The 15,801-nt window shown below is 41.0% G+C and overlaps 1 protein-coding gene across 2 annotated transcripts in view; it reads right to left on the bottom strand.

Moving 5' to 3' along the window:
* The window catches only part of PLEKHO1 (pleckstrin homology domain containing O1), a 45,506-nt gene that overhangs the window by 20,025 nt on the left and 9,680 nt on the right, over nt 1-15,801 (bottom strand). For both annotated transcript variants that reach the window (XM_060758032.2, XM_060758033.2), the window contains exons 3-5: nt 5,383-5,523; nt 3,261-3,365; nt 216-317 (exon numbers count right to left, since the gene is read on the bottom strand). In XM_060758032.2, the coding sequence (XP_060614015.2) occupies nt 216-317; nt 3,261-3,365; nt 5,383-5,523 (348 nt within the window). The remainder of the gene's footprint in view (nt 1-215; nt 318-3,260; nt 3,366-5,382; nt 5,524-15,801) is intronic.

The following is a 15,801-nucleotide window of genomic DNA, read 5'->3' as shown; positions in this document are numbered from 1 at the left end:
GTTGCCTACGAAAACAAGAAGCAAATGAGAAGTATGTTGAGGGAGATGCCTACAACCACAAGAAACAAGTGAGAAGTATGTTGAGATAGATGCCTACAAACACAAGAAGCAAATGCAAAGAAAGGCATGTTGAGGCAGATGCCTACAAAAACAAGTAGCTAATGAGAAGTATGTTGAGAGAGATGCCAAGAAGCAGATGAGAAGTATGTACGTACCACAGCCATCAAGTGGCCCCGGGTGGGAGGTCGCCGGGAATGCTGGATCTTGGCCCTATCACGAGTCGGGTGAGCCAGGTAGCTTTCCTCCTCCACTGTAACCTGGAAACAACAACAACAACCCACACCGTTATAATGTGGACAACCTCACAACACGCCTCGGACGGCAACCGGAGCCTCACGGTGTGTAATTGATCTCCCTCGGTTTGGTTTTCACGACAGAGTTCAACCACCCGCATCTCCAGGAACTGTCCAGCATGTTCCTTACTTACATGAAGGTGCTGGAGGATCTTGGTGGAAGGAGCTCAAAGGCAATGAAGAACATTTGAATCCCTATTTGTCGCCCCTCTCATCCTATTCCCAAACACTTACCTACACCGCAGTGCTTCCAAACCATTCTTGGAATCCATCCCAAATTGGTGACCAGAAATGTTACCCAAAGTGTTCAAGGATAGAGTTACGTTCCTTTCAAGTCCAGCAAGATGGCCAACAGACCCGTCATAATGACTATCAGCAAATGTCAAAATGTGTTAGTCCCATTACCATTTTGAGAAGGACTAAAATGATTTGGAGACTGAGATCTGAATGGATCCAAATGTTGTTGTTGTTTATTTTTTTGATCCTTCTCAACATGTGTTATGTCCCATTGCCATTTTGACAAGGACTAAAATGATGTGGAGATTGAGATCTGAAAGGACCCAAATGTTGTTGTTGTTGTTGTTGTTGTTGCTATTGTGTTTTGTCCTTCCCAACATGTGTCATGTCATGTCGCCAATTTGAGAAAGACTAAAATGGTTTGTAGATCGAGGTCTGAATGGGATCTGTTGTTGTCATTGTTGTTGTTGTTAGTCCTTCTCAACATGTGTCAGGTCCTATTGCCATTCTGAGAAGGACTGAAATGATTTGGAGAATGAGATCTGAATGGGACCTGTTGTTGTTGTTGTTGTTGTTGTTTCTGTTGTTGTATTTAGTCCTTCTGAAAATTTGTTATGTCCCATCGCCATTTTGAGAAGGACCAAAATGGTTTGGAGACTGAGATCTGAATTGACCCAAATGTTGTTGCTGCTGTTGTTGTTGTTGTTGTTTTTAGTCCTTCCCATGACTAAAATGATTTGGAAACTGAGATCTGAATGGACCCAAATGTTGTTGTTGTTGTTGCTGATGGTGGTGGTCCTTCTCAACATGGTTCATGTCCTGTTGCCATTTTGAGCAGGACCAAAAATGGTTTGTAGACTGAGGTCCGGAATGGGACCAGTTGTTGTTGTTGCTTTTAGTCCTTCTCAAAATGCGTCAGGTCCACCACCATTTTGAGAAGGTCTAAAATGATTTGGAAACTGAGATCTGCATTGACCCAAATGTTGCTGTTGTTGTTTTTTTAGATTTTTTTTTTAGTCCTTCTCAAAATGCGTCAAGTCCCATCACCATTTTGAGAAGGACTAAAATGATTTGGAAATTGAGATCTGAATGGACTCAAATGTTGTTGTTGTTGAAGTCCTTCTCAATGTTGTTGTTGTTTTAAGTCCTCCTGAACATGTGTCATGTCCCATAGCTACTATGAGAAAGACTGAAATGATTTGGAGATTGAGATCTGAATCTACCCAAATGTTGTTGTTGTTGGTTGTTGTTGTTGTTTTTAGTCCTTCCCAATATTGATCATGTCCTGTCACCACTTGGAGAAAGGCTAAAATGGTTTGGAGATTGAGATCTGGATGGACCCAAATGTTGTTGTTGTTGTTTTTAGTCCTTCTCAACATGGGTCATTTTCTGTTGCCATTTTGAGAAGGACCAAAAATGCTTTGGAGACTGAGGTCCAAATGGTGTTGTTGTTGCTTTTAGTCCTTCTCAAAATGTGTCAGGTCCCATCACCATTTAGAGAAGGACTAAAATGGTTTGGAGAACGAGATCAAGATGAGACCCCTTGTTGTTGTTGTTGTTTTTAGTCCTTCTCGAAATGCATCAAGTCCCATCACCATTTTTAGAAGGACTCAAATGGTTTGGAGACTGAGATCCAGATGGGACCCATTGTTGTTGTTGTTTTTAGTCCTTCTCCAAATGCATCAGGTCCCATCACCATTTTTAGAAGGACTCAAATGGTTTGGAGATGGGACCCATTGTTGTTGTTGTTGTTTTTAGTCCTTCTCAAAGTGCATCAGGTCCCATCACCGTTTTGAAAAGAACTCAAATGGTTTGGAGACTGAGATCTAGATGGGACCCATTATTGTTGTTGTTGTTGTTTTTAGTCCTTCTCAAAGTGCATCAGGTCCCATCACCATTTAGAGAAGGACTAAAATGGTTTGGAGAACGAGATCAAGATGAGACCCCTTGTTGTTGTTGTTGTTTTTAGTCCTTTTCAAAATGCATCAGGTCCCATCACCATTTTGAGAAGGACTAAAATGATTTGGAGACAGAGATCTGGATAAGACCAGATGTTGTTTTTGTTTGTTGTTGTTTCTGTTGTAGTTGTTTTTACTCCTTCTCAAAATGCATCAGGTCCCATCACCATTTTTAGAAGGACCAAAATGGTTTGGAGACTGAGATCTAGATTGGACCCATTGTTGTTGTTGTTGTTGTTTTTAGTCCTTCTCGAAATGCATCAAGTCCCATCACCATTTTGAGAAGGACTAAAATGATTTGGAGACTGAGATCTAGATGGGACCCATTGTTGTTGTTGTTTTTAGTCCTTCTCGAAATGCATCAGGTCCCATCACCATTTAGAGAAGGACTAAAAAAAAGTTAGAGGCATTTGACATTCTCGCTTTCGTACATTGAAGGAACATAAACCTACCCTTGAAACTGTTGAGGTGGTACCTTCAACGTTCAAATCAGCACCCGGAGTGGATTTGCCACCACCGAAATGGGATCATAAGGGATTTCGATTGTAGATACTATTGAAATTATGGGACCTCCAAGGTCCAGGATCAGTTTGGCTCATTTCTTAAGCGTCCATCTGGTACAGAAGCCCCACTGCACCCCAAAACAAGAAGGGTCTCCAATGGATTTGGATCCTTCAGCACAAACCCAAAGAAAGGAGAGGACGTGTCCCACCTCATCCAAGATCCGGTTCTTGGCTCGGGTGATGGCGGAGTTGAGAGCGTTGATCCAGGACTCTTTTTCCTCCGGACTCACGGCCAGGAAGACAAGATTGGGAGCCTAAGAGAGAGAGAACGATCACCATGTTAAACTATCAGAAAGGAAGAGGGAGACGGCTTGTTTTCTGCTGTCCTGGAGAATTGGACTCAATGGAGCCATGGGTTCAAATGACAGGAAAAGAGATTCCGCCTGAACATTAGGAAGAACTTCTTGACCATGAGAGATGTTCAGCAATGGAACTCCCTGCCTTGGAGTTCCTTCTTTGAAGGCTTTGAAACATAGGCTGGATGGTCATCTGTTGGGAGTGCTTTGATTGTGCTTGAAGGCAGAATGGGATTGGACTAGATGTCCCTTGGCGTCCCTCTCAATGCTATTACAATTCTATGAGAAGGAAGTTGCATGAAGCTGGCATGTTGTTGTTCATGGATTCCCACCTCACCTACTTCACAGGAAATCTGCTACAAAACAGGAGCTTTTTTGTCGAGTCCAGGTTCAGAAAAACAGAAAAACAGCTGGTCCCAGGGGACTGTGCTTACTCCATTCATATTTAAAATCTATACAAGTGACCAGCTATGGCCAGAAGGGAAGGAGAGTTTCATCTATGCCAACGATCATGCCATCACCGCCCAAGCAGGGAGATTTGAAATGGTCGAACAGAAGCTCTCCGAAGCTTTAGGTGCTCTTACTGCCTATTACTGGGAAAACCAGCTGATTCCTAACATTTAACATTGACACAAATGACCAGCCACTGCCAGAAGGGAAGGAGAGTTTTATCTACGCTGACGATCGTGCCATCACTGCTCAAGCAAGGAGATTTGAAATGGTTGAACAGAAACTCTCTGAAGCTTTAGCTGCTCTTACTGCCTATTACAAGGAAAACCAGCTGATTCCTAATGTTTAACACTTACACAAATGACCAGCCACTGCCAGAAGGGACAGAGAGCTTCATCTACGCTGACGATCATGCCATCACCACCCAAGCAGGGAGCTTTGAAATGGTGGAACAGAAGCTCTCCAAAGCTTTAGGTGCTCTTACTGGCTATGACAGGGAAAACCAGCTGATTCCTAACATTTAACATTGACACAAATGACCAGTCATTGCCAGAAGGGACAAAGAGTTTCATCTACGCTGACGATCGTGCCATCACTGCTCAAGCAAGGAGATTTGAAATGGTTGAACAAGAACTCTCTGAAGCTTTAGGTGCTCTTACTGCCTATTACAGAGAAAACCAACTGATATCTAATCCATCTAAAACACAGATGTCTGCTTTTCAGCTGTCACAGGACGTCCAACTCTTTGTTTGTCACATGTCAGATGTTCCCATTTCAACATCTTTAAACTTACTCGCCCAATGACGCACACTACTTACACCATAAACAGCTTGCATTCTCTTATGAATCTCCTTAGGGGTGACACCTTCTGCTGTCAAGAAATCAATGACTGCACGTTGCTTAAGTCGTATTGACCGACCGTCGGCGCAGGGTTCCATACTTTGCACTTTAACAACACAACCATTCAATGTTAAGGCTTCCCACCAAAATGGAATTGTAGAGGAGAGTATACCAGTACTGCCATCAGTTGAGGAGTTACGGAGGTTGAGGCATTACTTTTCACTTTAACAACACAGCTGTTCAATGCTAAGGCTTCCTGTCCAAATAGAACTGTAGAGGAAAGTCTACTGAACAAGCCAGTACCTGCTGCATACCAGTAGTGCCATCGGTTGAGAAGTTACATTTCACTTTAACAACACAACCATTTAATACTAAGGCTTCCTGCAAAAATGGAACTATAGAGGAGAGTCTACTGAACAAGCCAGTACTTCCCGCATACCAGTACTGTCATCAGTTGAGGAGTTACGAAGGCGGAGGCATTACTTTTCATTCAACGCTCGTAAATAAAAATGTTGTCCACGTCATCCTCATTTGGCAAGCCTATCAATCCATAGCTAGTTTGCAGACATGTCATGAAACCTGGTTAGAAGGTGGCTGCAAAGACGTGTATTATTAACCCATGCGAAGGACACTTATGGTAATAATAATAATAATAATAATAATAATAATAATAATAACTACTTACGGTGTTCCCCGGCTCCTTGGAATGGCTGAGCAAGAACTTGCTGTAGTTCTTTTTGCTCCGGCTTTTGGATTTCCTGAGCTCTTCGCACTTTTCGTAGTCGTTCAGGTCGAAGACTTCTTGCGTGTTCTTCTCATCTTTGACCTGTAAATAATAATAATAATAATAATAATAATAATAATAATAATAATAATACATCACACAGTCCTAGATGCTTGGGAAGTGTTCGACTTCTGATTTTGTGATACGAAATACAGCATATAGATCTCAGTATGCTGTGATGTATTGTGCTTTTGTGTCAGTAAAATAATAATAATAGTAATAATAATAATAATAATAATAATAATAATAAATCACACAGTCCTAGACGCTTGGGAAGTATTCGACTTGTGATTTTCTGAATACGAAATCCAGCATATAGATCTAGTTTGATGTGACATATGTACTTTTGTGTCAGTAAAATAATAATAATAATAATAATAATAATATAATAATAATACATCACACAGTCCTAGACACTTGAGAAGTGTTCGATGTGATTTTGTGATATGAAATACAGCGTATATATCTCAGTATGCTGTGATGTACTGTGCTTTTGTGTCAGTAAAATAATAATAATAATAGTAATAATAGTAATAATAATAATAATAATAATAATAATAATAATAATAAATCACACAGTCCTAGACACTTGGGAAGTGTTCAACTTGTGATTTTGTGATACGAAATCCAGCATATAGATTTCGTTTGTTGTGACATACTGTGCTTTTGTGTCAGTAAAATAATAATAATAACAATAACAATAACAATAATAATAATAATAATAATTATTATTATTATTATTATAATGCATCACACAGTCCTAGACACTTGGGAAGTGTTCGACTTGTGATTTTGTGATACGAAATCCAGCATATAGATCTCATTTTCTGTGACATACTGTGCTTTTGTGTCAGTAAAATAATAATAATAATAATAATAATAATAATAATAATAATCCAAACAGTCCTAGACGCTTGGGAAGTGTTCGACTTGTGATTTTGTGATACGAAATACAGCATATAGATCTCAGTATGCTGTGACGTACTGTGCTTTTGTGTCAGTAAAATAATAATAATAGTAATAATAATAATAATAATAATAACACATGCTTGAGAAGTGTTCGACTTGTGATTTTCTGAATACGAAATCCAGCATATAGATTTCATTTGCTGTGACATACTGTGCTTTTGTGTCAGTAAAATAATAATAAAATAATAATAATAATAATACATATAAAATAAATATAAATATAAATATAAATATAATAATAATAATAATAATAATAATAATAATAATAACTTTCTTTATATTCTGCTCTATCTCCCCAAAGGGACTCAGGGCAGATAAAGAAAGACAGAGGAGACCATGTTTGCAACAACAACAACAACAACAACAACAACAAACTTCTCATCCCAATTGCTTCTGAAAAGATAAATAAAACAACTTATTTACGACTTGGTTTTTGGCATATCACTCATTTCATGGAAACCCCATTGAAACGAAAGATTTCTGGCCCAAGAGGAGCATTGGAGGACTTGAAACACCCTTGAAAATACTTCTTTTGTCATACATGGAGACGCAAAGCTGTGGATAATAGCAAACCCTGTTGAAAGGAAGGACTTCTGACCCAAAAAAGACCATAGTTGTGCCGGAGAACCAAAACAATGCCAAGGTAGGACCTATTTTGTCCAATGTGGTTAAATGAAAGTGCAGACACCAGCCTCACGGATACGGAAAATATATTATTATTGATGTTGTCGTCGCTGCTTCGGCATCCCTTGCCCAGAATTCCCAAATTCAAAATACTCCGTCGCATGGGTGACTTTCCGGACTTATATAATGGCCAGTAGAGACTCATATAATGCATAATTTGGCCAATGCGGACTCATATAATGCAGTTTAATGCATAATATGGTCAGTAGAGACTCATATAATGTAGTTCAATACAGGTCAATGCATGATATGGTCAGTGTAGACTCATATAATGGAGTTCGAAGCATAATATGGTCAATGCAGACTCATATAATGCATTTCAATGCATAATATGGTGAGTTCAGATTCATATAATGCAGTTTGATGCAGTTGGCTGCATTATGCGCCCAGTGCAGACTCATATAATGCAGTTCAATGCATGATATGGTCAGTGCAGATTGATATAATGCAGTTCAATGCAGTTTAATGCATAATGTGGTCCCATATAATGCAGTTTGCTGCATTATACACCCAGTGCAGACTCATATAATGCAGTTTGGAGCATAATATTGTCAGTGCAGACTTATATAATGCAGTTTAATGCATGATATAGCCAGTGGAGACTCATATAATGCAGCTTAATGCATAAAATGGTCAGTGCAGACTCATATAATGCAGTTTAATGCATGATATAGCCAGTGGAGACTTATATAATTCGGTTTAATGCATGATATAGCCAGTGCAGACTCATATAATGTAGTTTAATGCATAATATGGCCATTGTGGACTCACAGTCCAATGCAGTTAATTGCATTATGCAGCCAGTGCAGACTCATATAATGGAGTTCGATGCATAATATGGTCAGTAGAGACTCATATAATGCACTTCAATGCAGTTAACTGCATTATGCGGCCAGTGCGGACTCATATAATGCAGTTCAATGTATAATATGATTAGTAGAAACTCATATAATGCAGTCCAATGCAGTTAGCTGTATTATATGGACAGCACGGACTCATATAATGCAATTCAATGGATAATATGGTCAGTGCAGACTCATATAATGAAGTTTATTGCATAATATGGCCAATGAGGACTCCTATAATGCGTGTCAATGCATAAGATGGTCAGTGCAGGCTCATATAATGCAGTTTAATGCATAATATAGTCAATGAGGACTCCTATAATGCAGGTCAATGCATGATATGGTCAGTACAGACTTATATAATGCAGTTCAATGCAGTTAACTGCATTATGCAGCCAGTGCAGACTCATATAATGAAGTTCAAAGCATAATATGGTCAGTGCAGATTCATATAATGCAGTTTAATGCAGTTATGGTCAGTCGAGACTCAGATAAAGTAGTTCAAAGTAGTTCAATGCATGATATGGTCTATGCAGACTCATATAATGCAGTTCAATGCAATTCAATGCATAATACAGTCAGTTCAGACTCATATAATGCAGTTTGATGCAGTTGGTTGCATTACATATCCAGTGCAGACTCATATAATGCATTTCAAAGCATAATATGGGCAGTGCAGACTCATATAATGCAGTTCAATGCAGTTCAGTGCATAATACGGTCATTTCAGACTCATATAATGCAGTTTAATGCATAATATGATCAGTAGAAACTCATATAATGCAGTTTAATGCAGTTAGCTGCATTATATGGCCAGTACGGACTCATATAATGCACTTTAATGCATAATACGCTCAGTGCAGACTCATATAATGCAGTTCAATGCAGTTAACTGCATTATATGGCCAGATCAGACTCATATAATGTAATTTAATGCATAATATGGCCAATGTGGACTCATATAATGCACTTCAATGCAGTGAACTGCATTATATGGCCAGTGCAGACTCATATAATACAATTCAATGCAGTTTACTGCATTATATGGCCAGATCAGACTCATATAATGTAGTTTAATGTATAATATGGCCAATGTGGACTCATATAATGCAATTCAGTACAGCTAGCCACATGATATGGCCAGTGCAGACTCATATAATGCACTTTAATGCATAATATGGCCAATATGAACTCATATAATGCACTTCAATGCAGTTAGTTACATTATGCGGCCAGTGCAGACTCGTATAATGCAGTTTAATGCATAATATGGTCAGTGGGGACTCATATAATGCAGTTTAATGCATAATATGGCCAATGTGGATTCACATAATGCAATTCAATGCATAATATGGTCCGTAGAGACTCACATAATGCAGTTCAATGCATGATATGGTCTGTGCAGTGTCATACAATAGAGTCCAATGCAACTATATGGGTCTATGTAATGCAATGTAGATGGGACCTAGGACTAGATCGGCGGTTCTCAACCTGGGGGTCGCGACCACCCGAGGGGTCGCCTAGCCATTTCAGAGGGGTCGTGAGGTTGCCTCCTTTGGCCCTGCCCACTCTGACTCCCGAAATAGTGGCCAGACTCCGGGACCACCCTCTTCTCGCCCCCTTGAAGGCCTCCGCTATCACTCTGCTTGAATTAGGTTCAATCTGTAACTTTGGGAGCTTTGCCGATCTAACCAGCCTTGCTTCCCCCGTGAATTTTGGGAAGAAGGCATTTTTCAAAAAGCAGAGTGACATTTCTATTTTTATCCAGGCTCAATCTCTGCTTCGTGCAGTACGGACAGCTTGATCGAAAGACAGGCAGCCAGGGAAGGCTTTGCAACACTATATATATATATATATATATATATATATGCACCCCCGTTGTTGCTAAGATTGGCATTGCCCTCCAGGAGAGATTAGTTGGAGGCTCGGGTTCAAGTCTGCATGTAAAGCAAGGACTTTCCCATCCATCTGTGTCTGGGTGCATCTACACTGTAGCATTAATGCAGTTTGACCCCACTTTAACAGCCATGGATCGGTGCTATGGGATCGTGGGAGTTGTAGTTTCCCAAGGTCCTTCACCTTCTTTCAGGGCCTCTCGAAAGAAGCAGATCCCATTGTACTATTTAGCTTTGAGGCAGAGCGTAAGTTCATAATAAGTAGGAAAAGCCGACAGCAATACAACAACAACAACAATAACAGCAGCATTATAACAGCAGCAATACAACAGCAACAGAAATACGACAATAATAGAAATACAAGAATACCAGCAGCAATACAACAACAACAGCAATACAACAACAGCGGTAATAATACAACAACAGAAATACGACAATAATAGAAATACAACAATAACAGCAGCAATACAACAATAACAGCAATACAACAACAACGGTAATAATACAACAACAGAAATACAACAATAATAGCAGCAATACAACAACAATAACAATACAACAACAACAGAAATACAACAACAGCGGCGATACAACAGCAATACAATGACAGCAGCAATACAACAGAAATACCACAACAGCAGCAATGCAATAGCAATAACAGCAATACAGCAACAGCAATACAACAGCAGCAGCAATACAATAGCAGCAGCAATACAACAACAATAGGATCAATACAACAACAGCAATACAACAACATCAGCAATACAATAGCAATAACAGCAATACAGCAACAACAGCAATACAACAACAGCAGCAATACAACAATAGCAGCAGCAATACAATAACAATAGGATCAATACAACAACAAGAGCAACACAACAACAGCAGCAATACAACAGAAATACCACAACAACATCAGCAATACAATAGCAATAACAGCAATACAACAACAGCAATACAACAACAGCAGCAATACAACAATAGCAGCAGCAATACAACAATAGGATCAATACAACAACAACAGCAACACAACAACAGCAGCAATACAACAGAAATACCACAACAACATCAGCAATACAATAGCAATAACAGCAATACCGCAACAACAGCAATACAACAACATCAGCAATACAACAGCAGCAGCAATACAACAACAAGATCAATACAACAACAACAGCAATACAACAACAGTGGTAATACAACAACAGCAATACAACAACAACAGCAGCAATACAATAGCAATAACAGCAATACAACAATAGCAGCAGCAATACAACAACAGCAATGCAACAGCAGTAATACAACAACAACAGCAATATAATAGCAATAGCAATACAACAATAGCAGTGATACAACAATAATAGCAATACAACAACAGCAACACAACAACAACAGCAACACAACAACAACAGCAATGTGACAACAAAATAAATACAATAATAACAATAAATATAATAAAACTTTATTTATATTCCGCTCTATCTCCCCAAAGGGACTCAGGGCAGATACAACAACAACAGCAATACAACAACTACAATAGCAATACAACAATAGCAGCAGTAATACAACAACAATAACAGCAATACAACAACAACAATAAGCCAATTGCAATCTGGAGGTGTAAATGGAGTTACTGGAGTTGTAGCTTTAGTTGTAACTCTCCAAGAGTTTTGGTGCTTAACCAAACTACATCTCCCAATATTCCATAGCATTGAGCAAAGTGACACCAAACTGCATTGATTCTGCAATGTAGACGCACCTTTCAGACCTAGATCTTGCATGGATGTGGGTTGGTGTATAATAATAATAATAATAATAATAATAATAATAATAATAATAATAATAATCCGACATATAGATCTCATTTGTTGTGACATACTGTGCTTTTGTGTCAATAATAATAATAATAATAATAATAATAATAATAATATATTTTCTGATGCTTCGCCCTCTCCAAAAGCCACTGTCCTACATCTCTCCCGGCGCATTTCAGGGTCAAGCGATGGCGCTGGAACGATCACTTAATGGAACATATGACTCCGGCTAGGCAAGGCCGCAGAAATAAATGCAATTTTCTCCATTACAGGGAACGGCCACATCGATCGCCGTTTTGCATGGCGTTGACCTCACATAGCTCCGGCACAGGGCTGGGGAAGAGAACGTGTTTCTTAGGAATCAATGCGGCGCATGGAAGCACATGGGCCTGGCGCATGAGCGGAAAAATGGAAGAGGGAACGAACCTGGGTTCTGTGTGTGCAAAACAACACATGAATTGCGGCATGTAGACAGACAAAGGTGCAAACGGATGCTCCATGCATATGCGCATCAATGCGCATGCGGGTCCTCCCCATAGGCCCTTTCCCACTGACATTTTGCATCAGTCCCAGATGTCTAATTTCTTCCACTATAGAAAGAGTTCACTTTTGGGGGGATTGCAACTCCCTGCACATGTGCATTAATGCGCATGCACATGTGCATCAATGTGCATGCGATTTCTCCCCATAGGCTCTTTCCCACTGACATTTTGCATCAGTCCCAGATGTCCAATTGCTTCCACTATAGAAAGAGTTCCCTTTTGGGGGGATTGCAACTTCCTGCACATGTGCATCAATGCTCATGTGAGTCCTCCCCATAGGTTCTTTCCCATTGACATTTTGCATCAGTCCCAGATGTCCAATTGCTTCTGCTATAGAAAGAGTTCCCTTTTGAGGGGATTGCAACTCCCTACACATGCGCATCAATGTGCATGCACATGTGCATCAATGCACATGTGATTCCTCTCCATAGGCTCTTTCCCATTCACATTTTGCATCAGTCCCAGATGTCCAATTGCTTCCACTATAGAAAGAGTTCCCTTTTGGGGGGATTGCAACTTCCTGCACATCCACATCAATGCGCATGCGATTCCTCCTCATAGGCTCTTTCCCATTGACATTGTGCATCAGTCCCAGATGTCCAATTGCTTCCACTATAGAAAGAGTTCCCTTTTGGAGGGATTGCAACTCCCTGCACATGTGCATCAATGCTCATGCGATTCCTCCCCATAGGCTCTTTCCCACTGACATTTTGCATCAGTCCCAGAAGTCCAATTGCTTCCACTATAGAAAGAGTTCTTTTTGGGGGGATTGCAACTCCCTGCACATGCGCATCAATGCACATGCACATGCGCATCAATGCTCATGAGAGTCCTCCCCATGGGCTCTTTCCCATTGACAGCATCAGTCCCAGATGTCCAATTGCTTCCACTAGAGAAAGAATTCCCTTTCGGGGGGATTGCAACTCCCTGCACATGTGCATCAATGCGCATGCACATGTGCATCAATGCATATGCGATTCCTCCCCATAGGCCCTTTCCCACTGACATTTTGCATCAGTCCCAGATGTCCAATTGTTTTCACTATAGAAAGTGTTCCCTTTTGGGGGGATTGCAGCTCCCTGCACATGCGCATCAATGCGCACGCACATGCGCATCAATGCACATGCGATTCCTCCCCATGGGCTCCTTCCCACTGACATTTTGCATCAGTCCCAGATGTCCAATTGCTTCCACTATAGAAAGAGTTCCCTTTTGGGGGAATTGCAACTCCCTGCACATGCGCATCAATGCGCATGCATATGTGCATCAATGCACATGCGATTCCTCCCCATGGGCTCTTTCCCATTGACATTGTGCATCAGTCCCAGATGTCCAGTTGCTTCCACTATAGAAAGAGTTCTCTTTTGGGGGGATTGCCACTCCCTGCACATGTGCATCAATGCGCATGCACATGCGCATCACTGCGCATGCGGGTCCTCCCCATGGGCTCTTTCCAACTGATATTTTGCATCAGTCCCAGATGTTCAATTGCTTCCACTATAGAAAGAGTTCCCTTTTGGGGGGATTGCAACTCCCTGCACATGTGCATCAATGCGCATGCACATGTGCATCAATGCGCATGCACATGCGCATCAATGCTCATGCGAGTCCCCCCATAGGCTCTTTCCCATTGACATTTTGCATCAGTCCTAGATATCCAATTGCTTCCACTATAGAAAGAATTCCCTTTTGAGGGGATTTCAACTCCCTGCACATGTGCATCAATGCGCATGCACATGAGCATCACTGCGCATGCGGGTCCTCCCCATGGGCTCTTTCCAACTGACATTTTACATCAGTGCCAGATGTCAAATTGCTTAGTGGCCAGCTGCATTAAATCACTACTGAGTTCGAAGCCAGCCCGGGTCGGAGTGAGCTCCCGACCATTAATAGCCTAGATTGCTGTTGACCTATGCAGACCGAAAGACAGTTGCTTCTGTTAAGTAGAAAATTTAGGTGGAGGAAACACATACAATTTAGAATAAAATTCCTCTGAAAGCCGTGGAATCATTGGGTTCATAGTTTGGAAAGGCCTAGCCGGAAAAGTTTCAACGCTCCAAGGACAGCACATCAACAAACTGCAAAGACAGGCCAGTTCAAAGTGGAATCAAACTGCTTCAATGTGGCTGGTGCGGACAGACCTGAATCTTAATGGATCATTGCAATTCCATTAAGGACAATTCCCGACAATGGCTTCCTTTCTTTGCAAGGCCCGGATATCGGATGTCCTGTAACCGGAGTGCTATATTTTGCGCCTAATCACCTCTCGGCATCTCTAATGCGGACGTTTCCTACCGACCAAGCAGCTGTTTGGTTTCGTCGTAATTAAAAGGTCTTCCTTTGCTGTTATCCCTCCTTTGCAAACGTGCAAACTTTTGGGGCGTCTGCACTGCATCAATGATGCGGTTTGATAACATTTGAACTGCGATAGCTTCCTGGGAGTTGTAGTTTGGCAAGTTCCTTTGCTAAAGAAGGATAACATGCTTGATTCCTAATGTTCGACATTGACACAAATGACCAGCCACTGCCAGAAGAGACAGAGAGTTTCATCTATGCTGACGATCATGCCATCACCGCCCGAGCAGAGAGCTTTGAAATGGTTGAAGCTTGAGGTGCTCTTACTGCCTATTACAAGGAAAACCAGCTGATTCCTAATGTTTAACATTTACCCAAATGACCATCCACTGCCAGAAGGGACAGAGAGTTTCATCTACGCTGGCGATCACACCATCACCGCTCAAGCAGAGAGCTTTAAAATGATTGAACAGAAGCTCTCCAAAGCTTGAGGTGCTCTTACTGCCTATTACAGGGGAAACCAGCAGATTCCTAATGTTTAACATTTACCCAAATGACCAGCCACTGCCAGAAGAGACAGAGAGTTTCATCTATGCTGACGATCATGCCATCATCACCTAAGCAGGGAGCTTTGAAATGGTTGAACTGAAGCTCTTACTGCCTATTACAGGGAAAAACATCTGATTCCTAATCCATCTAAAACACAGACGTGTGCTTTTCAACTTAAGAACAAACAAGCATCTCGAGCTCTGAGGATTATTACCTGGGAAGGAATCCCACTGGAGCATTGCAGCACACCCAAATACCTGGGAGTCACTCTGGACTGGGCTCTGACATATAAAAAGCACTGCTTGAATATCAAGCAAAAAGTGGGTGCTGGAAATAATATCATGCGAAAGCTGACTGGCACAACCTGGGGATCACAACTAGACACAGTTACGGCATCTGCCCTTGCGCTTTGCTACTCTGCTGCTGAGTACGCATGTCCAGCGTGGAACACATCTCACCACGTTAAAACAGTGGATGTGGCTCTAAATGAGACATGCTGCATCATCACAGGATATTTATGTTCTACACCACTGGAGGAAACTGAGACTGGATGGCTATCAGTTGGGAGGGCTTTGGTTGTGCTTTTCTTGCATGGCAGGGGGTTGGACTAGGTGGCCCCTATGGTCTCTTCCAACTCTATTATTCTATGATTATTCTACGATTCTATGATACAAACCAAATAAAGTAACTAGGGATTGTATTCCACACTGCGAATCAACGCAACACA

The sequence above is a fragment of the Anolis sagrei genome, chromosome 12 (genome assembly GCF_037176765.1).
Source record: "Anolis sagrei isolate rAnoSag1 chromosome 12, rAnoSag1.mat, whole genome shotgun sequence".
Lineage (NCBI taxonomy): Eukaryota > Metazoa > Chordata > Lepidosauria > Squamata > Dactyloidae > Anolis > Anolis sagrei.
This window is presented reverse-complemented; position numbering and strand designations above follow the sequence as displayed.